The sequence below is a fragment of the Suricata suricatta genome, chromosome 2 (genome assembly GCF_006229205.1).
Source record: "Suricata suricatta isolate VVHF042 chromosome 2, meerkat_22Aug2017_6uvM2_HiC, whole genome shotgun sequence".
Classification (NCBI taxonomy): Eukaryota; Metazoa; Chordata; class Mammalia; order Carnivora; family Herpestidae; genus Suricata; species Suricata suricatta.
The window spans coordinates 96485486-96513379 of record NC_043701.1 but is presented as its reverse complement, the minus strand read 5'-3'; the positions used below and the strand labels follow the sequence as shown (position 1 = coordinate 96513379).

Here is a 27894-nt window from a genome sequence, read left to right as displayed (position 1 = left end):
GGAAGTGGACTAGCTGTTTATACTGGCTGATAAGTTCATTAACTATGCACAGCCTAGCTCCAAACCACTCCTTTTAAAAAATACAGATTTATAGCTCTCCTATAAAGAATTTATTCTTTGAGGTCATTCCTCATTTTTATTTGGACTTTTATCCCCAAATGTCTAGTGCTAGACTTTCAATCAATGTTTGAATCCAACAGAGAAGGCAGTTGTAGGTGGTTTGAAATGTTTCCCAAGTTCAGGCACCCAAACCAAATCTGTACAAACCCAAAGTTGTACCTGCTCCAGACTTCAGTTGTATGGAGATTTGCAGCTTCAAATGAAAGGTTGTGTACAATAGGGAATTTACTTGGAAATAACAGGCAGGAAAGACAGGGAGATTCATCATCAATAGTCAGTTTGTAAGTGTAGACAAGCCTTTGGGAGAACTCAAACTTGGTAAAGAGTAGACAAAAGCTTTGAGTCTTCAATAAGTCATAGTTTATGGAGCAAGGATTTTACCTAGGCAGGTTTGTCTGTGATGATCTCTATCCTCTTTGGCAACCAAGTCAAGTTAATACTCAGAAAAATAGAAAATATTTTCATCTGTATTATATCACCGAAGTACTTCCATTTCATTTTAGTCCATCTTTTCTTCAAACACACCCATCCCCACCCCAGAAAAAGAGGGAGAAAGACCAATACTATGCAACCAAATTTATTTTTGTCTTATTTTTACCAAGTTTCTCTTTTTTTTAACCTTCTAATTGTGTTTGTTTGCCTTAGATTTAGCTGTATTTCATTGCATTTTAAGTTCTCTTGACCTATTTTAATGCCACCTTTCTATGGTTTTGCAATGAACCAACAGTGACACAATCTTACCTTTTTCCCAGTCTGCTTTTAAACTGGGGAATGAGGTTTTTGAGATGTTTACTGTAGAGACCAAAGGTGTGCCTCTCTGAAAACACTATGGGATGTACAAAACATGAAAAAACAAGAATATTTTTTAAGTCCCTTGTATTTCCTTTCTCCCCATGCCATGTGATCCAGCAGTTGCTATGCTAACGAGGCATTTTTCATTCCCTAACTTGTGTAAATATTCAGGCTGCCTCTTTTATTGCTACTTTGCCCTCTCTAAAGTTAAAAATGTATGCATGTGTGTGCACACATGCAGGCACACACATGTAAATGCACATTTACATAAACACAAAAGGGATTTAGAAAGAGTTACAGAGTTCCTTGACTTGAAGCCTTCCCATTTTCCAAGCGTATTACTTTATACTTTCTTTACTTTTTATTAAAACTTGTTTTCTGGCTTTACTGAGGTATAATTGACAAATAAAACTGTATATGAAGTGTACAATGGGATGTTTTGATATGCATACATTGTGATTATCACAATCAAGCTAATTAACATATTCACACCTCAGTTATAAATGTATGTCTGTGGTGAGAGCACTTTAGATCTATGCAGCAAATTTCAAGTATTCACTACTTTTTAAATTTGAAGAATAATTCTGAGTCCGTTCAGAGTTAAGAGCTAGCTTTTTCAAGTAATTTCAGTTGATAATTGGGTTTTCACTTAATCGGGAAGTATTTTCAAACAACTGAATTTCCTACTGGAGGAATTTGGAAGGAGAAACCAAAGCTATGGGAAATAGTCAGGGCTAACTTATCAAGTACTGTGCTAAAAGTTTATACTGTCCTCTTGTTACTCAGATTTTTAAGGTTTCTATAACACTGCTGTGAACTACTCAAACCCCAAGTGACAAGGATATGTGCAACTAAAGCGTGGAAACTTCGTCTGAGTCATAATTTAGCATCAGTTTTCATCCCAGGTCTCGGCTGTTTGGGGAGAGTGTCAAGATATTTTCCCCTTAGAATAACTTTGCAAGTATGTCACACGCACATGCAGAGAGACACACACATTACTGAATGATGTGAGAACACTTGGAAACTAGAAGGTATTTCTTTGTAACATTTCTATTTGTCGTGTTTGTAAAATCTAGAAAACACGATTTCAGATTTTTTTTTTCAATCTCAGGTAACATACATATTGCATTTTGAGGGCCATCAAGATAAACCAGTAATGAGAGAGAGAGAAATAAGAGCCATTCTCAGCACTAAGTCATCTCAGTGTTTTTGCACATATCAGTCTGCACGGATGCCATGGATTGACAGAATTCCCATTTTTAAAATACTGAGTTTCTCTCCAGTGACCCCAGTCATTGAATTTTTTTCCCCTTTCTTCTCCTGCATGTTAGGAAATGCTTAGAGAGCTAATTTAGGATTTGAAGCATCCTCCTATCTTCCAATTTACCTTCAAGTAGGCTTCTGTCAGATCATATATGCACAAGGCAATGCCTTCAATTGCCCTTTGACCTAGACACCTTAATTCCAGAGAAGCTAGCAGGTGAGTCTTGGTGATTCCCAGCTGACCCTTTGTATATTTCCTTGGGTCCACTGACCAGGGCGAGTGTATGTAACTCATGAGTCTCAGCAGAATGAAATGACTGTCATATCTGGGACAGAAAATCAACGAAAGCAGAGGGATTCAGTGGCCTGACCCCAGTGACAATGGCTGACATCACCCTTTGTTTATTGGTGCTAATGTTTTATCATGTTTATACTTTAGACGTTCTCGGGCTAAAACACGCTGACTACTCCTTACACGTGATCAGGAACCCTCCCAAAGACGAGGAGCTCATAAAGCATTAACTAACTCTTCAAATTTTATTCAAACAATGTAAGAGTCAGAGACCACTAAAATTCATCATCTCCTGTCTTTTAGATTTTGGCTTCCAGAAGTGTATGGCTTCTTGGCGAGGGAGACTTAGGCTTGAGGGGTGAGGTGGGTGCCAGAGAGAAACTACCCTGCACTCGCATGAAAATGAAATTTCTCAGTCCCCCTCCCAGTTCTCTAGCAGAGGGCATCCAGCCTTCTTTCTTCCAAGTTCAGTGAGCTTTGTGGTTAACTGGCCATGATGGTGCATGCATGCAGCCCGAGACGGAGTAGTTTTTGATGTAACTGAAAAGAAGTTTGATGACGTTATTTGTGTTTCTTTCAATGTGGATGATATTTAAACACACATATACATAAGAACAAAATTGTAGCAAGGCCCTGATACAAATTCAGTTTGTAACATTTTGTAGTTCATATGCTTGCATGGCATACACTTATGGTATAGTTTGTATGTTTTTCTGCATCCATTTATTGAGCACTCATAATTTCTCTATGTCCAGCACTCATAATTAGGTCAATAAGGTAGATATTATCCCAACTGACAGGCAGGAAAAACTGCTGAGAGAGACTGAACAGCCCTGTTAAGACCACCCAGCAAATCTAGGATTTGAACCTAGGCAGGTCTGTCTTCTCTTTAGTGGTTATCAGTTTAGTTAAATTCAGCTCATAGGATCTTTGAAGGGCTGCCATGATCTGAGTTTGATTTTTGTGCTAAGAATTGGTTATTACCAATGAAATGCAAAGGGACCATACTTCTGACATGGGGTCTGATGGAAAAGAGCTTAGTAAGGTGTGTTGATTGTTCAGCAGATTATTTCATCTGGGAATTGGGAACTGGTCATTTAAAAAGTAGTTTGGTGATACTATGTTAGGCCTTGTGCATACATAGTCTTTTTTGGTGCCTAAACACCTTCTGAGAGGTATAAATCCTCATATTTCAAATGACGCTTTGGACGCATTTAGGGAGTCCATTTTTGCCCCCGGAACACAGCTATTATATGGTTGTGGAATTTTACTTCAGACAAGGCAAACCCTGTAACTCTGTCCACTCAGGATAGCTTGCGGCTGCCTCTGCAGTTGTGAACCCAGACTCTTTGTGAGGACAGGGCCAGCCCTGGATGAGAAGTGACTCAAAAGATCTCAGAGTCAGAATCAAGCTTCGTTTCTCCTGTGGATGAGCTGTATCCCTTCCTCAGACTTTTTGCCTACATCTGACTTTGGGGCATCGGTTCCTGGCTACAGATGGTCTAGATCTCATCCTTTTGTTCCATAGGCTTGTAACTTGAATTTCTCCGTTCTGCCCTAGCCTACTGTCTGGACTGAATCCCTGTGTGGCTGAACTGCTGCGTCCTTGCCTCTATCTCTCTGTCCTTAACCTTGGGCCATTCCGATGGACAGTATCCGTCCACTCATCTGTAATTCACCAGGCCCATCATTCATTTACCAGGCACTGTTGTTCTGGGTGGTGACAGTAGCACAGAAAATGAAACCAAGCCCCTGTTCTCGTGCAGCTAATATTTCTCCTCTCTTTTCTCCCCTTCAGCCTCACCCCCAAATCTGGTCCTCAACCAAAAACTTTTATGCTGGAACCAGAGGACGACTTGCTGGGAAATGCTTTTCAAAATTTAAGCTTTTACTGATAGTGTGGAGCCTGCTTGGGATTCTGTCTCTTCCTCTCTCTGACCTTTCCCTCCTCATGTTGTCTCTCTCTCCCCCAACCCCCAAAATAAATAAACTTTAAAAAGATTAAGATTTTATGATAAAAATGACATCTTTATGATTTAACAGCTCTCAGGGGTCACATAGGGAATGCTGGGTATGAAGCAAGTTGTGGGATCTGAATTGCAGTAAACTAATGTAAGAAGACTATTAAGATGCTGAAACATGCAGAGATTAGATTAAGTCAGACAGGGAAATGATGACATATGCTACTCTGAAGCTCTTAGATTTTTGAGTTGCTTTCCTGACCACAAGATGAGGGACTCCATGACCTATGTGGGAACATCTAAGTTAATGGTAAGTTGGCTCAAGCTTCCCTGAAAGTGGAATGGTCAGCCGTTCCACATCATCTGCATTTGCATCCTCTCTTGCATTTGCACCTGTGCTCTGCTCAGGGGCCAGTGAGTCCTGACTCCTGTGGACTGTATCATTCAGGCTGTCTTGCCTGCCATCTCCCAAATGGGACGTGGCCAGTGGGGTCCGCCACAGGAGATGAGCGCACAGAAGGGAAGGAAGGTCAGGCTGGTGGTTGTCCCCACCCCTGTTCTGCTTCCTCCCACAGTTGTGGCCATGACTGCACCACTCTGTGACTGCAGCTCCTCCCTGGGAGTCTCTCTTTGACATCTCCAGCCCCCAGGGGGATCCAGCACTTACTGTTACCTCCTCTTTCTTGAAAGCCCAAGGGTGGTTAAGATCTCCCTCTTTGCTGGTTATGTCACCATTTTCTGGTTAATTTCCTGCAAGCTACCTGCACTTCTGTAAGTAGTCCCTTCATTAAACCCTTGCAGAACTCTAGCTGAGTGTGCCTCTCCTTTTTTTGCCAGAGTAATCAATCAAGCTAATACAGCATATTGCAATATACTGGGAGGAACAGATAATGACTTTATATTTCAGTCTATTCCTATTTCTTCTTCCCGGTCGTTCATTAGGTTGACTTGCCGAAGGTGGCCTCGGGATAAAATTCTTAGGCTTGCCCTGATATTAGGATCTTTCGACAACTTGTTTTACATAATAATAATTACTAGAGGCAGTGAAATTTAATACATACGGTTCTTCCGTAGCAGCCTGAGCTTTCCATCCAGACGTGTTCACCAGGTTCCTGTGGGGGTTTGGTCATATTCACTAACAACTTTGTGTTTGCTTTTATACCTACGGAAGTCAGATTGTACCTGGATTTTGTGAGTTTGGGGATGATGAATCCTATTCATTCTACTTAGGTTTTCGGTTGAATTTTAATATTAGTATGCGTGGGATTGAGGGGGAAAAAGGAGCCATTATTATTGTTTACTCTCTGTGTGGCAGAGTAGCCCGTGCAAAGATGTGATTGTCAGGTCAGCACTCGGCGGTCCAGTTAAGTCTAAACCTCGCTCTCCTTGCACACGTCTGCTTCTTTTTAGTGTATTCTCTTCATCAGATTTTCACTTTTTTCCCATGAGAAAAAAGAATCATGAGATACATTGTCAGCAGATTCTGTGAAGGTTGTTTTCAGACAAAATTGTTTCTGGCTGGGGAGATTTTTTTTCAGATAAGTATTTTAATTCTGCCCTACCCACATTTATGGTACAAGACTATATGTGGGCATTGGTGGTTCAGTTTTCAAAGCTGTGTGTGAATTTCCGTAGTACAAGATGAGAAGAGATAACTAACTGCTAAATCATGTGCATCTTCCTGTGTAGAAGAGCGAATGCTTTGGGCTTTTGTGAGAAAACTGAAGTCAAAACAGCTGAATTTTGTGGAATCTTAATATTGGATAAGATACCAAGGTCATCTTGTCTGGACCCCACTCTCACTAAAGAACCTTCTTCCCTTGTGCATAATATTGTTGACAAGCTCTGCTCCAGCCTAAGGGAAAGCTTGGTCCATATCTGTTGTCATACTTCCTCAAATTGAAACACAATCAGCCTTTTTATCTGGCCACCCATTAATGGAAGGTCACCTTTCCAGAACATCATGAGTAATCCTATGGCTTGCTCTCCCACAGGAAGCGTAGCTCGGAGAATGGAAATTGCCCACCAGGGTTTCACTCTCCTGAGCTTTTCTTTCCTAGACATTGCAGCTACATGAACTACACCTCACAGGGCATGTTTGTCAACTCTTTTTGTAGCTCGTTGGCGTAGGGCCCTGTATACCCCAGTCAGCAAACTCTTAGGCCCGCAGTCTTATCACGGCCCAGTTTGGAGTTAGTTTGGGGGTCAGTGGTTGGTTTTTGAGGTAAAATTCACATTTTAAGGGGCACGATTCAGTGTCTTCCCAGTGCTTAAGACTCTCGGGCCCAGGCAGCTAACACATTGGAAGTCCCACCAGCCTTAACCTTCATGTCCCTGTGTTCCCAAGTTGGGCGGCCCCTGCCTCACAGTTTCCTCTCGTCATTGCCATGTTTAACTCTGTTCCTGCCACCACTTCGTTTTCCCTTTGCTGGGTCTTAAGGTCTGCCTTGGCTTGAGCTGGGTTAGCTGTGGTCCTGTACACTGCTCAGCCCTTCCCAACCCTCTTCTCTTGTCATTCTGTTCCTCGATGGCTTTTCCTAATCACACAGACCGTCTAGCACTGAACACTGGCCGCCCTCGTAGTTTGGAGCCTCCCCAAGACTTCGTCCCACCTGTGGTGTGAGCCACCGAGCAGTGTGGCCACCAGCATGAGGGTGAACCGAGCCCCCTCCCATAGTCATCATGTATAATGTGTATTATTGACCATCTTTAGGGGACAGCTGTTGTTCCTGTTTGTGACCAAGTCCTGGAGCCACCTCACAGTGATTTGCACATCAGCCACTCTCAGGCCAAGATGCTGAACTAGAGCGAGCAGGTCGTTTTGATCTGATGTCCAACCCCTTGCCTATATTTATCATTGTCCAGTTTGATGAGCATGGCAGCAATTCTCTTCAGTTTACTGAGTCTGAGTGCCTCATCTAAGTTGATGGTCAAGATGCAGAACGGCACAAGCCAGGACCATCCACCACCAGAGGAATCTGATGGCCCTTCCTTAGGAAGAGCCCCTCTCAGCAAAATGCCCCTTGTGGCAGCCCGTCACACTTCACCACTTGAAATGTATTTTTTGAGACTGAAGGTGCTCTTCTCTGCACCTCTACTCAAAATGTGCATTTATCCATTCGTCTTTTTGTTCATTTATTCATTCGGTGTTCTATGAAGCATTAAGTCCTGGCTATTCATTGGGAATTCAAAGTTGAAGATTTGGTACCTACCTGCCCACAAGTGAGCTTTGGGAGACAAAAATGCGTATCAATATGTGTTGTTCAAAATGTCGAGTCAGAAGGAGTCCCAGGGTACTGTGGAGTCCAGAGGAGGCCAGCCAGATCAGCCTAGAGGGGAAGGGGCAGCGTTCCTGGAGGCAGCAATTCTTGAAGTGAACTTAGGGGGATGAATAAAGGTTAGACCAAGAAGGTTGTGCGACGAAGGAGTCCTAACAAGCTGTCGGCTCTGCATGCCGCCTTAGTCCACGCAGGCTGCTGTGACAGGACACTGTACACTGAGTGGCTTAGAAATGGCGGAGATTTTTTTGTCACAGTTCTGGAGGCTAGAAGTTTAAGATCAAGGCTTTGGCAGATTCGGGGTGTGATGAGAGGTTGCTTTCTGGTTCATAGCCATCATTTCACTGTATCTTCACACAGTAGGAGAAGCAAAGGAACTTTCTGGGGGCTCTTTGAGAAGGGCACTAAGTCCATTCATGAGGGCTCTACCCTCATGACCCAATCACCTCCCGAAGCTCCCACCTCTAGATACCCTCACACTGGGGATTAGGTTTTAACATAGGAATTTTGGGATGGGGGGCACATTCAGTCCACGGCACATGCCTTCCTATAAATAATTAAGATATTTAGGTACTATTTTTATAAACTTGAGGGACAGCATCACACTTGTGTTCCTTGTAGGACTTCCTGAATGGCATCAAGCCAGGTGATTCTTAATGTTCTCCACCTGAAAGCTTACCTGACGCCGCCTGCTTCGGACAGGCTCGATGATGGAGCACTGGGCCATGAGAGGCTGCTGAGGGTCCCGACTGGGGCCGAGCAGAAGGAGGACATTAGAGAGGACAAAATATACATCCTGTCCAGTTCATGATTTGGCCCACAATGTGATCTGTTCATGGCCACCCCCTTTTTATGTGCCCTAGACCCCAGGACAATACCATTTAGTGAATGCTTTCCTAGTGCTGTGTTAGCTACATGGTCTCTTCTATGTTAGTTGCATGGGACCTTGGTTTGGTAGGTTGAATAAATAATTATAACATTCAAGTTCGAAACACAATTAGCTCCTGTGATGAGTATTGTAAAATAGGATTGGGACTAAGTGGAGGGTGGGGGAAGCCTCACAGTAAGAATAACCTTTGAGCCTTGTGACATAGAATTCTGCCTTTTAAAATGTTTTTTAAAATTATTTTGAGAGAAGAAGAGAGAGAGAAGAGAAGAGAGAGAGAGCGCACAGGGGAGGGGCAGAGAGAGGGGCCACAGAGGATCTGAAGCAGGCTCTGTACTGACAGGCTGACAGCAGCAAGCCCAGTGTGGGGCTCGAAGTCACAAACCTCGAGATCACGACCTGAGTGGGAATTCTGCCTTTTAAAGGCAGTTCACCCACTCTCTTGCTTGTTCATTAATTGCATATTCAGTAAACCTTTATCAAGCGATTATCACGTGCCCTGAGCTGTGTGTTAGAGAAATAGAATCAGAATCCCTGCCCTCAAGATGTCATCATTTAGTGGAGAACACAGGACAGATGATTAGAGGTCAATGTGATGGAGGTTATGACAGCATTTTGGGGACATCTCATCTGGATGGAGGGTGTTAGTGGCAGGGCTTGCAAAGAAGGCTTCTTAGGTGAGGTGAGAAATATAAGTTCCATCGTATGGAACCGTTTGCACTCTGTGGGGTTCATAGACTTGAAGGAGACTGAGGACTCTGGACTCAGCATAAAAAAATGTGCCTACACATAAAAATGTCACATGCTTTCAGAGGGTTCTCAGAGACCCTAAAGCCCATCCATGAGCCCCCAATTAAGCGCTCTTTTAAGAGGTTCTGCCCATAGAGCACGGGGACATGACACCATGGATAACACCAGCAGCTGCTTTACGTAAGTATTTGGGAGAAGACTATTTTCCATCATCTGCGATAATGGAAAAATCAGGCGAGTAGTTGTGACAATTGCAGCAGGCCTGAGAAATCCCTTAGTAATCACTTTTTCTTGCGAGTGCTGGTGATAAGTGAAAATATAAATACAGTCAGAAACCTGCTTCAGAAGAGTGTAAGTTAAGACCTGCTAAACTGTGAGCATCAGTTCTTCACCATACGTATTTTTAAAAAATCAGTATTTTTATTATTTACTAGGTGTTTTCATCTTAAAAATAAATGTCTTTCAGAGGAATAAATGAAAGAAAAGGTTTGATTTAGAAGTGCAAAAGCTGATCATGATCAAGGAAGGTAATTTAAAGTAAGTCAAAGTTACTGGTTCTATAATTCATTCAGAATTCATAGGCAAGATAGCAGTGTAGCCAGAAAAAGGAAATAAATAAGAACTATTTGTCCAAAGAATGGAACAAAGATGAGGAGCAGGGGAAACTGGAAAAGCTCTCCTCTGTTTTCATGATCCTGATGGGCTCCAATCAGTGGTCCCATAATTCTGTGATCAGTCAGCCTTCCCTATGATCATTTATCCCGCCCAAACCCACCCACCCCGCCCCCTCCCACTGTTTCCCCACCTCCCTCTTCTTCCCAAACTGCATCCCATAGGCAAAGCTATGAAGAATCCATCTGGCCCGGTTTTTGGAGTTTGTTCTTCCCACCATCCCATCAGAAGAATATGGAAGGAACTATTTTCTCCTGATCTAGAGGCTCAAGTGTGTTTTGGGAAGAGGTGGAAAGTTTCATTGACCATTTACAAACCAGGGCTGAGCACCATAAGCAAAGGCATGAAGGAGCATGGTGCCTTCTGGAATCCACCCTGTGCTCCTCTTCACCTCCCATATCATTGTTGCACCTGCAGAAGCCCCTTCTGCCCCGAGGCCTGTCCCCCTTGCTCTGGTCTCTGTCCTTCAGTCCACATGCTCTTCCATCTTCCTCTATAGCTTTATTACCGGTCTCCTACCTTACCATCTCACGGGCCCTGTTCCCAGCAATCACTCTTCACTTTCAGGAACATTCCTGTGTATGACTCTCTCATCACCGTGACAAGGAAATGTTTGGTTTTGGTTTTTTTTAGTCCTTGACTCCAATAGCCGCTATCTCCACACCAGTCTGTATCAATGGCAAGGCAGCATCTTCTAACTCCTGTCAGTGTTCTCCAGCCAGCCTGGGACACACCTGTAGGCAGACAAGCTGGGTTTGTTGCTTGTTGCCGAGGCCCAGACCTCACACCAGGGGGAGCCGTGGGGCAGCTCAGGATGAGAGGGTGTTAGGAGAAAGGACTCCTAGGATGTGGGTTGTGTCCAGTGATGTGGGGGCAGGTTTAAAAAAGCAGGGCTTTTCTGTCAGGAAATGGGGTAACTCTCTAACCGAATATCTTAAGCTTTATCTAAGGGAAGGCAGACTAGAGCGAAACTAAAGTGGTAATTGGAAAAGAAACAGCAGTCACTCGTCATCTGGGCTTTTTTGGTGTTTTCTGGCTTGGCCAATGTGCATGCTTTGTCTGTGCTCAAGTGTGAGTACTGCGTGGCCCCATGTTCGTCTGGTTCTCTCACAGTCACAGGGTGCCCTTGTCTGATGGCGATTTCTGCACAGTCTCTGATGCTCACAGGAGAACCCCAAGTTGAGCTGTGAGCGCCAGGCCAGCTCCTGCATATGGGGCCTGCTTTTCTGTTCCACTTTACATATTTGCCTCCTTGATCAAAGCTTCCACTGGCTTCCTTGCCCACTACCTCCCTACCCCCTTAGCTCTCTGGGGACTCATCCTCAGCCCCTCCATGCTTTCTCAGCTTATCAACCCCTTTCCCTGGCCAGACAGATACTGTGTAGTGATGAGCCCCGAATCCCTTCTCTTGTCACCTCTTGTTGTTTCCTTTGCCAGCAGGGTCGTTGGGTGTGCCCCATTATTGGTCGTTCCCCTCGGAGGTTTTTGAGCATTTCAGCAGAAAGGCACATAACCATAAACATGTGCTTCTATACTACTGGTCCACAAAGCCGCCTAGCACCCCTCTTTTTCATAACGTGTTTATCCCCTGTTGTGTGCCCGGCAGCTGTGTTTCCACCAAGTTTAGCCTGAACCTCCTCTTTCCAGAAGATAATCTTAATTCCCACTCTGCTAAGTAGATGCCGTCTCCAATGCTCTACTGTGGCTTCCTTCTTTTCCCAACTTTATTTTTTTTCTGAGTCTCCACCCATCCTTCTTCCCTTGAACCTCTCTTGAGGGGAAGAAATACCAGCCCTCTTATAGCCGAACCCTCCACTGTGTTCCTGATCTTGTCCCTTCTTTCCCATATCCGCCTCCCCTTGCTTCCTTCCCCAGCCACACAGCCCCTGCAATCTGACCCCTCCCTTCATAATTCAGTTCCCAGGAAGTGGTCTTTCTTGTGTGTGCACTTCCTCCCTGTTCACTCCCACCTTAACACTTCTCTTCTCACATATCTTTGTAAACCTCACAGCATCAGACCAGCTTTTTCCTGGAATCTCTTGAGACTGTGCCCTCCAGCTTCTCCTGGCTCATCTTGGTTTTACTTCTTCATAATTTCTATAACGAGCTTTCCTCAAGACTGACCCTCTACCTCTTCCCCTATGTTCTCCGTTTTTCTCTTCCCTAGTCCCATCTTTATAGTTCCCTGTCTCTCCTGCTCCCCCTTCACAATCTCATCCACTCCCCAAACTTGAATAATTCACAAATTTGTCTCTGCCCTTGACCTCTACCGGAAGCCTGGCTCATTATTTCGAACTGCCTGCTAACTATCTACAACATGATGTATTATCAGTACTGAAACATCACTTACCTGGAACTAGATTCGCCAGTCGCACCAGAACCCAGTTCTCAGTGCAGTTTTGTCCCACTTCATGGCATTCCCATTCTCTGGCGCCCACAATCCTCTTTGACTATCGCACCCCAAGGACTCTTGCCTCTGGCCTCATCTTAGGGTGCTTTCCAAGTTACAGCCATGTTGTTAGGGAGCTCGTTACTTGTCAGTCAGGGGCAAGGGACTTGGCTTACTCATCACTGCATGCCGCTCGGTATCTAGCCCACTGCCCTGCCCGGAGGGGGCCCTCATATTTGTTGAATGAATGACTATAAATTAAGCATTTTAACGCTTTGCTTACAGTCAACCATTTGTCATTGAACAACTTTCCATCCTTAGACCCTCCACATACTTTTATCTTCGACCAAGCAAGCACCGGAAGAAAGTTTCATACTCAGAACCTCAATCGTGCTACTTCTGCTCTTTTTTATAAGAAGAGCAATTAGGTGAGAGTGCCTGGGTCAGGAGGCAGTCATACTCTCTTCTTTTTTGAAAGCCAGATATAAAACATAGGATTATTCTATTCTCATGGCAATTTTAGGCAACTTATAGCTCCCTTTACACATCGATTTTTCTGCTTTTTCCTTTCTTTATTTTTTAACAGGTTTTCAAAATGGAAGCTATCACTATGACATAAGATGCTATTGATAGTACATCAATATGATTCAGCTATTTCCCTGCCCAGCAGAGTGTGGCTGCTCTGTGCACAGCCCTGTAATACATATTAGTTACACAGACATTAGAGAAGCCCTTCCCATCCATATGTATGTGCGTGGCCCACGGAAGTTAATAATGCCATATATCACGTGCGTGTAGAATGTAAAATGTACTTCAGAGTGACAGTGGGCTCATAGGAAATGAATATTGGCTTACCATGAGAGGAAAACCAGGGAAAGATTTCTGTCCTTTCAAATCTACTGTTAAGTGAATTATTTGTTTCTGTGTCTCAGTATCTCAGACCCGTATTGTGTCTTTTTGAGGGGGAAGGGGTCAATATATGCCCCTCTCTCCAGCCACCTTATTTCACTTCAACTACATGGATGACAAAAGAACCCCTTTGGAGAAATGAAAGATAGCAATTACACATTGGTATTCATGTTACAGGAGTCACACTGCCGTCCTCAGGGAGTTTAACAATGAATATCCAACATTAATTGCCACAGTAACTGAGTGCCTGACCTTGCTGAAATGTAATACACCAGTTTTACATAGTAAAAGTATTTGCCACTAAAAGATATTTTTATTTATCATAAAATGTTTAGAGTGAGCACTATTTTTTTTATTTTTGTCTCTACATTTTCTTGGGGGATCAGGACAGGAATCAACAGTTGAAATCATAATTTTATCAATGATTTTGTTGACAGTTAAGGAAAGATAAGTGCCTTCGTATTCTTATGAAAGGTGAATAAAATACATTGGCACCCCTGTTGCTTCTATGGCACTGATTAATAAGGTACAATGGACATAGTACATTTTACCCATGGGGGGATTTTTTTTTTATGATGTTTGCATCTAATTATAGGTTGGATTTCTGCCAATGGCAGAAACATGGTAGGAGCTCTAGGGCACGTTTCCCTTTTGAAAGAGGTGACATCGTTTTTAAGGTAAAGCCTACTTACTATCAACTTTTCTTGCTTGGATCTTTTGTTCAAATCCTCAGAAATACGGAAGCTGGGTTTTCTGACATGCATTTTACAGTTCTTTTTTCCTGGGCTACCTTCCCCTTCCTGGGTGTCACACACTGGGAGAATGTCACCCTGTGTAGCCTGGAAGTGTCCATCACTCAGGGTCGGGCTCCACACTGCTGGGTCAGCAGCGAGCCGGACTCCGGCAGAGCCTCGTCAGCGGGCGTGCAGGCCCTGGGCCGTGGAAGCTGTGTGTGCAGAAATGAATGATTGTTCAGCCTTCTCTCCTTTTTAAAAGGGACTGAGGTGAAGAAAGTCAGTGCACTCACCCGTGACATGCGAATTTCAGCCTAGATGAGATTCTAACTAGAGATCCATTTTTGCTTGTATTCCAGCAAAACCGGTACATGATAAATATGAAGATCATCTTATGTCTGGGGGAAAATGACCGAAATGATAGAATGGGTAGTATTTTTGCCCACCTTTTGAAGTAAGGCTGTGACGTAAATGAATGTGTTCACTATAACTACTAAAATGGCTTGCTCATTGTTCTAGTGTTTAAATGATTTATGACTTGCCAATTTTAATATGGCGAATGTTTAATAAGCACTGAAACGATAAAAGAATACACATGCAATTAATAGGTTGTATTTTTTTGAAACTTTGAACTTTGGATTCCTTAATTCAAATCATTCAGTTAGTTTTTAAAGTGAACTCTCTGAATCCTAGCCCCACTTTATTTACTTTTTCCCTTTTCCTTTACAGTATTTATGTCTCCCAAATGCTTTATGTGTCCATAGAACTTAAACCTGGACACTCTACCTACCGAGAGGGAGATCCCTGACCAGACTTCTCTTTTTTACAGAATCTTGAAAGAAATCATGGTGGAAAGCACCTTGAGAAAACAGCTTCAGTTTAGCTCCTGTTTTGTTTTTCTGGGGTGGGGATGGGGGTAGGGGCTGTTTTGTTTTGTTTGTGTGGTTTTATTTTTGGTTTTGCTTTTTTGCCCGTGTAATTGCCTCTCCCTTTTTCCTCCCATCCCACGCACATCCCCAATTAAAGCAGGATGAGGAAGTGGCGACTGTCCAGGTGAAGGAGCAGGAGAGGAACGTCCTGGTGCTGAAGAAGGTGCAATGCTGTGGCCCAGCCCCCGCGGGCGGCAGCGCGGAGAGTGATTGGAGGTGAGTTCGCACCGCGGCACGCGCTCCGGCTCCCTGGGCCCTGCCTGCCTCCCCTTCTCTCGCTCCATCTCACTCGCTCCCGCTGCCTCCCGTCCCTCCCTCTCCCTTTTCTCTCCGCCTCTCGAGCGAGCGAGCGTTCTAGCTGACTGCAGAGCTCTTGGCAGCCAGATGGACTCAGTTCCCGGCGAACGGACCGAGATGGCAAGATCTTTCAGCTCTTAGGGGATGCCTTTGTTAGTAGTCGGTCACAATGGGCAGCTCCCGGCTGAGGGTCTTTGACCCTCATCTAGAGAGGAAGGAATCCGCAGCGCTCTCAGACCGAGAGCTGCCCTTGCCTACCTTCGATGTGCCTTATTTCAAATACATTGACGAGGAGGATGAGGACGATGAATGGAGCAGCCGCTCGCAGTCTTCCACCGAGGATGACTCTGTGGACTCTCTGCTCTCTGACAGATACGTGGTCGTGTCCGGGACCCCCGAGAAGATTTTGGAGCACCTTTTGAATGACTTGCACCTGGAAGAAGTCCAGGACAAAGAAACAGGTAAGGCAGAGCGCGGGGTCTCCAGCTTCCAGACTCAGTGCTGCGGCTGCCCTTGTCAGTATCCGTTGGGGCAAGGCCCCCACTGTACCCAAAATCAGCATGGGCAGAAATTGCATATGCTTTGTTCCCCACCCCCCCACCTTGGCCTCGTGCTGTTTTGTTTCAATCCAGTAAATGGACACATGTAGATCCAAGCAGCCGCCTAGGAAGTTGCTGTACAAAGAAAATTATAAGAAGGCAGATGTTCTTGGGTCTTCTGTAATTTTTACGAATCTCACCTAAAGGCAGTTGGCAAGAGGCCAGTATCTTAATAGCCAGTATTCATTGGGAAGAAATACTAGGGACAGACATTCACCTGGCCTGTGGGAAGTGCAGAGCTGAGGGGGAGTAGCCTCCCTGCAGAAATGTCAACAATTAATGCAACTACTCAGCAACTATAAGCTTCACAGGAACTTCTGCCTTTTTCCAGGTGATTTACAAACTGCTCAGAGCAAGCCCTGCTCTGCAGAACACCATACTCATAGCTTGGCAGACCAGAAACTATAATTCACTGAAGTCGTGATCAGATGTGTTGTCCTTTCTGTTTAATCTGGGAGCAAAATACCCATTTAGCTTTGTCACCCTTGCATTTTTGGAAGCACTATCACTGCATTTACAAAATACCCTAACTATGCTTCCTTTATCACCAAAGGGCAAGTGCCTACTGCTCTTAACCAAAATTCTCTTAACAAACTTGTAATTTGCTCCAGCATGGAACAATTATTACAATAAATAGGCCTCTGGCTGTAACTTGATTTCCTGACTAAAATGTACTTTTTGCTGTTATCAGAGTACCTGTGATACCCACAGTTTGCAGTATATTGACTGAATCATTAAAAACTGTTTGTGGGTTGAATTCCTGCAGAGTATCACCTTAGGTTTTTCCCTTGTAGGAAAGACTGTGAAATGACAACATAGGTGGGAACAAGTTTCCTTGGGTCCCAGTAGTTTGTTTGTTTGTTTTTTTGTCTGAACCTAACTGATGTCTGCCTCTAAACTGCATTATGAAGGACATTACAAGAAACAAAGTTGTGTGAAATGTGTAAGTGGGTTAAAAACAAGAGAAGGAAAATGACCCAATCTCATTTCCTGTCGTCATGTTACACTTTGATGACAAAATTCAGATAGACACTATTTTGCATATGTTTGGCAGGGGTTGGGAGAATCACTAGTTGTCACATATACACAGACTAAAAAAAAAATTCTCATGGCATTTGCTGGGTTGTTTTTGTATGTCTATTGATTCATATTTTTTGCATTTGAGCACTGTTCCCATGTTCTGCTTCATCAGATATAATCATCATAGATCTGGTCATAATTTTCCATCTACTGGTTACCATACTGGCTTACACAAGTAGTTTGGACTAGATAATAGGAACTAATCTGCAAAAAGGACGCCTTTCAATGTGGATAGATGTTTGGGGAGACAGAATGTTGCTTTTTCTTTTATAAGATGATTTAAAAATTTTTTTAACTTTTTATTTATTTTTGAGAGACAGAGACAGATCAAGAGCAGGGGAGGGGCAGAGAGAGAGGGACACACAGAATAGGAAGCAGGCTCTAGGCTCTGAGGTAGCTGTCAGCACAGAGCCTGACGCGGGGCTTGAATTCATGAACTGTGAGATCATGACCTGGGTTGAAGTCTGGTGCTCTACCGACTGAGCCACCCAGGCGCCCTGCTTGCTTTTTCTTAATAGCACCACAGTTCTCTATAGTATGAGAATTTGTGTCTAGATCATATAGTAAGTGTAAAAATTATTTAAAAAGTTTTTTAATGTTTATTTATTTTTGATAGGGACAGACAGAGTACAAGCAGTGGAGGGGCAAATAGAGAGAGGGAGATACAGAATCTGAAGCAGGCTCTAGGCTTTGAACTGTCAGCACAGAGCCCGACAAGGGGCTCGAACCCACAAACTGCGAGATCATGACCTGAGCCAAAGTCAGACGCTTAACCAACTGAGCCACCCAGGCTCCCCAATAAGTGTAAAATTATTAAAGCCAGTGTTAGGCCTAACTGATTTCATTTTTCTTTCTTTCCAATTCCAATTTCATTTTTCTTTCTTTCCAATTCCAGTGGTTTTTGGAGAAAGACGGCCTAGGTGCCAACTAACAAGTCCCCACTGCTTAACACTGGGCATGAGAAATCACTCTGATTACTAATGCCAGGAGTTTCCCGCTGCTGGAAATGGTATTGTGCGTGGTGTCTACTGACTGTTATGCCAACACTGGGATCAAATATGTCACTTTAGCCATGTGCTCAGCAAAGCAAAGAGGACCAGAGCTCAGTGACTTGACCTAAGCAAGGCAAGAAGAGGCTTATCAGGTTCAGCCTCTCCTCATTTTCAGTCATTTCCTCAGAGTTTTCAGAGGGTGAATGAAACTTCAAATTTCTGTAGTGACACTTGAAAGAAAGCATGGTGGCAACTTTTCCTCTGATTCAAGGAGAACATTATGAAAATGAAAAGTCAAACTTTAAGAGATTGATGGGTATGTCATAGAGAGGCCCAAGAACATGTGGTTCTTCAAAACTTCACATACAGCACTTAGAGAAAATACAGCAGAAAAGCCTTCATGTGGTTTCTGTTGCTAAAATGAAAAGATACACACACACACACACACACACACACACACACACACACACACATATATATAATAAATTTCATGGGCAAATTGAAGAATAGTGGCTGATAGTTTGCTCTAGTTTGAATACTAGGTGAATCCCTTATTGAAAGTAACTGAGGCCTCTTGTTACCAACAGAGGTGAATTCTAGGCATTTTGGCCAGGCTAGCAACCCTCATTATAAAAAGACTACGTGTGCAAGTGCTTAATAGCATCGTATAAACATATGGAAGACAGATGGAGGAAAATGAGAAGAGGCTGCAATAAAAGTATACAGCAGTGTTTTTATGTTCCTGAGCACCCCTTTTAGAGAGAAGGAGCCATATGGGGCCAGCTAGGGCCGTATGGTGGTCGTCCGCATGGCCCCGATGGCAACGAGGAGGGAAGGGCACATGGGAGGACATAAATGCTCCTGGAGACTGGGATGAGCCTGTTCTGGGTTCTTACATTCCTGTCCCCACCAGAGGCTGGGGAAAATAATGGTGCAAGAGATGTGAGTAATTTCCCATCTCTTTGCCACACAAGTCACTTCGTTGTGAAAATGTAAGTGCAAGGCCCAATAGAATAAACCTTCTGCACTCACAGAGGAGCAGTTGAAGTGATGACTAATAGATGTGAACGTGCAAGTGGAAAAATGTTGACTTAATTGAATGGAACAGGAAGGAGAGAGAACGCCAGAGCTGTTGACCTGATGTAATCCTGTTGGCACGTGAACCGAGACTACAATGGGAAACCATTCCTATAATGTCTGTCCCCATATGAATGAAGTCAAACTAAGTTTTAAAAGCGAAGATATTGTCAGAGATGCTTAATAGCGCCTACTAATGATTCTCCTAAATGGTTAGATCTACACAACACATAGCATGTGTGTTTTCATAATCCCCTCTATGTGTGCCTTCCCTCCCCTGTAAGTGCCAGGCATGCGGGCTCTTTGCAAGATTAGCTGTAGAATGAATGAATGAATGAATGAACGATTCTTCATGGTTTCAAATGGAAAAACTGGCCACTGGATATCTATTTCTGAACATGGAGAGTGATGGAAGCAGCTTTCGAAGATTGCCTTTTCCGTCAAGGTTCAGGTTCTGACTTAAGCATTTGGAATGTTAGGGAAAAATCAGAGGACAGCTCTGTCTTCCATCTTCCCACACAGAGGGTAGACATTACTGAGCCCTCCCAGCCCGGGACAGTACAAAGTGGGCAAGGAGAAAGAAAAACAAGGAATTGTGGGTAGAGGAGCTGGAGGGGTGGCAGAGCGGGTCCCCGCACCCCCACCTCTCCGCCAGCCAGCCCTGGTCTGTAAGGTCTACAGGGTTCCTGCCCCTCCTTAACTCTTTCCCATCCCTGGAAAGGATACAGTATTGTTTAGAGATGCTACTGGTGGGAATAATGACTTCTGGTTCACAGTAGGGGAAACATTATGTATTGGATGAGTTACATTGAGAAAAACCTTCATATTGATTTTTCTTTCTGAATATGCATTAGGGCAGGGCTACCTCAGGGAGAACACAAGAAGAAATACATTATTTGCTCCCGTCTTTTCTTCCATTGCCTTATTCTTTCTGCATCCTTTTGAAGCACATGCACTCAAGATTATAGACTTTGAAGAAAAACAAGAGAACAGAGAAGAGGGTGGTGGGAACAGGTGAAGCCAACCTGCTCGTTCTGACTAGACTTGACCTGCGTTCTCCAAGGCGTGACTGGTTTGGTTATTTGGCGAGGCTGCCATTCGGCATATTCTGTGGATGGGCACTCACTGTGGAAATGCCTGCCTCCAACACCTTGTGGAGGCCTCAGTGTCGGTGGCATGCTTTCAGCAGCACCTAGGAGCTTGAGCACATCATTGAGAAACTGAGTCCCTTATCTTTGTAGTGAGGCAACAATGAAAGTCCCTGGCTTCTATTGAGGGGTGCCTTGATTGACAGAATCCAAAGGTTGATTTCCATTGCCAGCTTAATGCCTATTTTTAGGGCAATGCCCTGGCAGGACCTTGAGGAAAGCTAGAACAGGCACCTCATTTTTTATTGACTCCTTTAATCTTCTTCCTGGCTAGTGCCAAGCTTGCCATAAGCACTTGATACATATTTCTTGGGAAGAAAAACTAAGAATGCTTTCCCCCCCCAGGCATTGGGAAGAGAAGAGATCATTTAGGTGAACTTCTTCCTTGATTCCCTTACCTTCAAGATTTCTGGAAAGATATTTGGTACTTCTGTTCCAGGCTTCCTCTGGGAAGCAGAAGACATTAATAACTGTGTAGCAGCATCACTTTTGCAGAACTAAAACTTGTAGAGACATGGAAATTCTTAGTGCGACATCTCTCCATGATTTTGTGCACTTAATATGCATATGACATTATCTCGAATTTATCTTTTGTTTTTATTTCTGTAATGTCTGGTAACAGACTAGTGGATCTTATGCATGGCTGCACATGAGTGGTGCATGGCACACTTTTTAAAAATACCAGCACCTGGGTCCCACCCCAGAGATTCTGATTCGGTGGGCCCGGGGTGGGGCTTACGCTTTACTGGCTTTAAAACCTCCCCCAAGTGATGCTGATAGGCAGTCAGATGTGGGAGCCACAGATAACAGAACATCGAGCTGGTCTCATATTCCCCCCGCCCCCCGCAACTTTTTAAGATTCATTCCAAGTTTCTAATAGTTTCAAATATATATTTTCCTTGGAGAGTTAGGGCCATCGTTTCCCCTTTCCTCCGCTTCCCCTCCATTCTGACTCCTCTCCAGGGCTTTATGTCCACTGGTCAGCCTCATGTCTGCTGGTCCCTGCCCCCAAACCTCTGCAGCCTAAGAATTTCAAAATTTACAAACCTTCATGGTTGGTCCATCCACTGAAATGATTTTGAAAAAATAAAGGAAAAAATCAGAGGAGACTGAGGTCCTGGACACATAGCTGAGAAATCGAAGAGAGCCGTTCGTTCAATTTCTCAGTGTTTGGAATGAAGATACAGTGAACCCAGCCCATTTGGATTTTTGGCAGGATCTGTCACACCATAAAAATCCCTGTGTGGCCCTAACTACGTCTCATGGCCAAGATACTTACTTGTGCAAGAAATAGTGTTTTAAGGAAAGAGAAAATGCACATAGAGTAGAGAGGATACTAAACTGAGATTCAAGTCTTAGATCCCAGATCTGGGCTCCTGAGGCCTTGAGCAAGTCATACAAAAGATGATCTTTGAGCTATCTTTCATCATTAAAGTACCTTCATTCAAAAGCATCTATATCAACCTCTTTCCAAATGTCACAGAACCATAGAATTCTAGATCTGGAGGAGAGACCCCAGGATTCATGTAGACAGTTTCTGGAAGCTTGCGGTCATTGTATGCCGAAATCACTGTCACTTAGCCATTATACAAGGACATGGGCTGTTTAGTCTATCTCCATATTCTGGTGCTGCTGCCTGTCTTTGGACTCAAAGCAGTTAGAATGTTGTTGGGGGAGGGGACGTGGAACCCATGCTCAGTGCCCACACCCGGTACTGATTTATATGTGTTTGTCTATAACCATGTTCAGCGGGAAACTTTTTAAGTTCCTTTGAGAAATTATACTGTAACATTTCCAAAGAATGACTATGATTTATCACCTACTAGTAAAATTCATTTAGAGACTTTTATTACAAAGCCATCTTGGGATATTCAAAAACAGTCTGTTGCCAACGAAAAGTGACACTTTTCCCCCAGTGGTGAAATATACTGCATCCTATCTTTTATACTAGTCATCCCCCTAATTTCTTTACTTTTAACTTTGTACACCACTTCTGTAATAAAATACAACTGTGCATTTTAATTACTCAATTTCTATATGCCCATGAATGAATACCTTAGAAAAAATTAATTCCTTCATTTTGCAAATATCTTTCACTTCTTTATGTCCTAGATGTGGGGATGCAGTTGTAAACAAAAGAAACACTTTACCTTCATGGGGCTTATATTCCAGTGGAAGGATTCAGACAAAAAAGCAAAAAGGAAAATAGTGGATATTAAATGCTAACCAATATCATTACAGGCACTATTTTAGGATAACTATATCCACATGTCTTTAAAAATAAGCTGGAGGATATTTTAATGTATTTAAAGTATTGTAGGGAATTAACATGAAACTAGTGGTTATATTCAACAAAGTTACAGTCAACCAAAGGAAATAGACTTAATTGAAGAAAAGAGAGAAGAGAAGAAATTTGAGGGGCGCCTGGGTGGCTCAGTCGGCTGAGGGTCTGACTCTTGGATCACGTCATGATCTCATGGCTCCTGAGTTCCAGCCACACATCTGGCTCCGCGCTGATGTTTGTTGACCAGGCTCAGTGCAGAGCCCCCTTCAGATCCTCTGTTCCCCTCGCTCCCTGCCCTTCCCCCATGGTGCATGTTCATGCACTCTCTCTCTCTCTCAAAAATTAACATTTTTTTAAAAGAGGAGAAATTGGAAATAGGTACCGGTATCCCCAGATGGTACTAGCTGGGACTACAGTCCATAGAGTCTGCACCATGGAAACGTCTGATCACCATCTTTTAACATCTTGACCTGTGAAAATAACTTTTCATAGACAAATAACTACATAGGTTGCCATTTGAGGTCTTTTTCAGCTTTATGAAACTGCCACATTTAAATATGAGGTTAATTTTGTTTGCACACATGCCTGAGTAAAAAAGTCAACAACAGAATAAATTCATTAGCCCCAACTCCGGCCCCTGTGGGTATGCCTCAGACGCAGAGCACCGCTGCTCTGTAAAGGCTAACGTTGCCAGATAAAGCCAAGGCTTGAGATCACTATGCACTGACCATGAAAACCCCCACAGTGCTGCTGAGAGAAAGCTGGAGGTAAAAGTGTTCCTGTGAGAATGTAGTTTCTGCTCTGCTGTATGCTCTGTACTGTGGGTTTGGTTTCGGTTTGGTTTGGGGGCCATTTCCTTAGCTCCCTCCCTGTTACTAACATGGAGAATTATTATGGAGACCACAGTTGAAGCATTAGGAGACTTTGTAAATTAATATTGACAAATAATGAGATAATTAGAATTGTTTAGAAGTTTTCGTCTCAGTTGCCTCATTGGTGAAAGCAGGGGGCTTAGGCCACATGACGTTTGAGGCGCCTTCCAGATTCGGGAGCCAGGATTTGAGAATTATTCAAGTTAGCCCACGATTTATCCAAACTTTCCCTCCATCAGATGGATCATTTTATTTATTGATTCATAAACTTTTTATTTTTTGAGAGAGCGAGCATGGGCAAGCAGGGGAGGGGGAGAGAGAGAGAGAAATATCTCGAGTGTGTGTGCATGCGAGAGAGAAAGAGAGAGAGAGAGAGAGAGAGAGAGAGAGAAATTTAAGCAGGCTCCATGCTCTTTGTGGAGTCCAGCGTGGGGCTCAGTCTCATGACCATGGGATCATGATCTGAGCTGCAATCAAGAGTTGGATGCTCAACCAGCTGAGCCACTCAGGCGCCCCACAGCTGATCTTTGTACAGGATAATTATCCCATCTCATGGACAGAGAAGCTAAGGTAGAAGAACTAAGCTGCTATAGAGATGGAGTGGTCAATTGAATCTAAAAATGATCCCGGGTGTATCCCTAGCTTTATTCCAGACATCATTTTTTTCTAGTGAATAGAGTCATGGATAAAAGGCCTAATGGAAGTAAAAACCTACCATTCAACTCAAGCTGTAAACCCCAAATCAGGTGCTTCAGTAGCTACTTAAGAGCCCTCTAATCCCCAGCACAAAGACCTGCTTCTGGGTTTCCATCTGTGAGCAGGCTGGCCACTGGGTGAGCTAAGGGCGTCAAGAAGGTTACAAAAGAAGAAGCCCAGAGGAAGAGGCCCTAATACCAGCTGATGCTGTGTCCGACCGTTCACATGAGAAGTGATTAAAAATCAGATTTTGACTGTGGATTTTATTTGAGGTGTTCATCATCTGGACTAATCTATTTGCACCACCTTTAAACATGTGATATTATGTATGATAACAAGGGAATTGATGCTTTTACGCTGCCAGTAGATTGTGGGTTAATTAATACTCTTGTTGGTAATGAAGCAAGGTGAAATGAAGGGAGACAGAGCTGAAGCATAAGGTCATTAACATACACTGATTAATAACGGAAATGTGGAAGTTTTCGTTACTGCATAACCAATGGGCAAAGGAAGGTGTGTAATGGATGAAGATATAAGTAGAGGCATCCTTTCCAGGCCCACAGTTCCTGTTTAGAATGAGAACAGATCACTGGAATGCGTTCTTTTTAGTCTGCATCGTTTTCATGTTTAATCCACATAACCTCTTCCCATGTTTTGTGTTCAACTATAGTCTAGACCACACTAGATACAAACTAAAATACTGTAGGCTATGGAAAACTGATTTCAAGAGGATCCGAAGATAAGAAAGGGAAAATGAAATACCCTCAGCAAGAATGACCTGAGAAGTTAAATCTTAAGCCTCTTGATTCTAAGAATGTTGAAAAACTTGGGCATCTCCACACGTTTCTAGACTTTATTCTTTGAATACTTTAAAGGAAAATATCAACACTTTCTGATGGTTTGAGTGAAGTTCTTATCCTAGAGCCTGGAGGTGAAACAGAGGGTCTTTCAGGGTTTCCTGCCCACGATTCTAAATGAACTTCACACGTGACTGCTATTTCTGTGAAGTTCTCCACCCCTGAGCCAGGAGGGGTGTCTTTGAAACTGCAGCCAGTATGGGAGATGTGGAAATGAGTGGACTTTCTCCTTCATTCACTGCTGCACATTTCATCTGCTTTATTTCCCTCATTTACATTTTATTTGCTTTCCCTTCACCTCAGATGCCCAATTTGGTATATACTGTTAGGAACCTTAGGTATTTCTTCGTAGTTGAGCAAATTTCTAATTTCCTAGAATGGCGAAGGATAAATTTTTACAAATAATAGAATACTCTGGCACATGGAGAGATGCCACGAGTATGTACATAAACGGTCAGTTTTCAATGAATCAATGTATAAAATTATAATCTATTTTGGAATGTAAATTATATAAAGGCCCTGTCTGATAAGACACAAAGTTCATGGAGAGTCACAAGGCCCTCAGCGACTTCAGCTTTATTATCATAGGAATAAAATACTGGCTTAGATCTGTCTGGTCCCTTTGACATGGGATGAAGGTTTCTTTTGAAGCCCAGATCCCAGTGTAACCTGAGTTTTCTCTCATAAAAATAAATATAAAAAAGGTAACAGCTTGCTTAGTTCTGATATTCGGTCTCCCTAATATATACCTGGTAAGAATCTCTATAGTACAGCTTTTTAGTTAGTTTGGTACTGATTTTTGTTCTTATAGTTAGTTGTTTTTTGTTGTTGTTTTACTTTTTTTTCATATTTTACTACTCTTTATTTGTATATATTTTTACGAAGGTAACATCTATGTAACAAAATCAACCATTAATCATTTTATTTTTTTAGTTTATACATTATATAATATTTATAAAATATCCATTAACCATTTTAAAGTATGCAATTCAGCATCACTCATTACATTCACTGTGTGGTTTTAGTATGGATGTGGGACCATCACCTCTTTGTAGATCCAAGATATTGTCATGAGTCTAAAAAGTTTGAAAGCAGGCAAATTCCTGTTCATAAGAATTCCTGTTCTCTCATGGAAACCCATATATTTCATCCTTAAAAGTGATATCAGATTCTTTATATTTTTTCTTTAGTCATCTATATAATTTATTTATTTATTTATTTTTATTATTTTTTAATGTAACACAATTTATTTTTTTAACATATGCAGTTATTTTCCGTCATTTACAATACAGTAGTTACAATGACACTCCAAACAGAAAAGCAAAGTAAAAAATCAAAACCCCCACTTCTATTTCATGTAATTAGACTAATACAGAAATTAGAAGGTTAAGTACTAACTAGTTAATCACCTAATTTCACAGCTATCTGAAGTGGTTGTTGTTTTAAAAAGAAAATAGATTTCTATTCCTTTAATAAAGTAATGCTGTTCTCGAATGTCCCAAGTTTGTAAAATTACCATATTTTCTTATTGAGTTATGGGTCTTTGGACATATTTAATATTGTACTTCAGTGCCAACACTTAAGATTTTGTTGGTATCCCCCTGAATTTCCAGAAACTTGTTTAAATGTGTGATACAACTCAGGCATTTTTGGAGTAGCAAATTAGAAGGAGCAACAGATTCTAAGATTCATAAAGACAAGATGCCACGTCAGTAGAATTGACAATCAATCTGGTAATTAATTTTAGCAAGACCATAGTGTTACTGTAACATCACCAACTGAAATTACTGGAGACTAAGACAATGTGAAAAGATGACGGAAACTCTTTTCTCTTTCTCTCTCTCCCCCCCCCCCCCCCCCCCCCGAGATCTTATGTGTCATTTCCCCAGACATTTGAAAGTTTTGAAGTGAGATCATTCATCTGATGTCCTTGTCTGTATTTTAAAATGCTGTGTCGGCATGCCTGGATGGCTCAGACTGTTAAGCGACTGACTTTTGATTTTGGCTCAGGCCATGATCTCAAGGTCATGAGGTTGAGCCCCACATCAGGCTCTGTCCTGGCAGCATGGAGCTGCTTGGGACTTTCTCTCTCCCTGTGTCTCTCTCTCATCTCTCTCCCTCTCTCCCTCTCCCTCCCATTCGACCCCCCCCCACTTTCTCAAATAAATAAACATTAAAAAAAATATTCACAAAATGCCGTGCCATCCTCCTCTAGTCAAACTAGCATCCTATCAGAAAAAAAATGAAGTGGGTTTTCTGTGTCAGTGTGTACTTCAGGTAGTTCTCCTAAGTGTGAGGAAGAAATGTTAGCGAATGGCAATTTGTTGATTATAATCATCGCATGTTAATCTCTCACAGCATGTTTCAATCGAATTATTGCTTCATTGAAAGGGTGCAGTGCCACAGAATTGCTGTAATTGACAACCACATGTCTGAAAGGGATATTCTTTGAGCAGGAGAATTTTTGCCTTTAACGTACCTATAATTGAGCTTTTTCTCATTTCTCTTTGCGGTTTTCTCATTATAACCTTCCCCTCCCATTTCCCATTATCCTCATTTTCTGCCCTTGGGGCTTTCTTGCTCTACAATTGAAACCTTTCTTTTCATTCTGTTTGCAGCTTTTTGCCTTACACGGCTTCTTGGCTGGCAGGCCTTTCCCCAAATCTTTCAATAGATATGAAATTAGAATTGTTCAATATGAGTGAACAGAAAACGTAGAAAACTAAAATATCTTGTAATCCCCAAAATATCTTATTGTAATCTGAATAGCGATAGAAAATTATTGTTAAAGCAATTCTGTATCCTTTTCTGCTTCAGACTTAGCTGTTCTTGTCTGTTCTTTTCATACAGAATACTCTGTGAATCCTTTAAATCCTTTAATCCTGTAAATGAGCTTCACTTAGAGTGAAGATGAAAAGTACAAGTTAAAATTGCCTCTTGCATACTTGGCTGGGTATCTCTACGTAAGTTCTCAGCCTTGGTTCTAATGTTAAAGCACCTGGTATATTCCTTCAATA

At 42.7% G+C, this 27894-nt stretch overlaps 1 protein-coding gene across 1 annotated transcript in view; it reads left to right on the top strand.

The window, feature by feature from the left end:
* Positions 1-27894, top strand: part of RAPGEF5 (Rap guanine nucleotide exchange factor 5) — a 179383-nt gene that overhangs the window by 91995 nt on the left and 59494 nt on the right. The window contains exons 8-9 of the mRNA XM_029929886.1: positions 15076-15191; positions 15645-15733. Coding sequence (XP_029785746.1) covers positions 15076-15191; positions 15645-15733 — 205 coding nt within the window. The remainder of the gene's footprint in view (positions 1-15075; positions 15192-15644; positions 15734-27894) is intronic.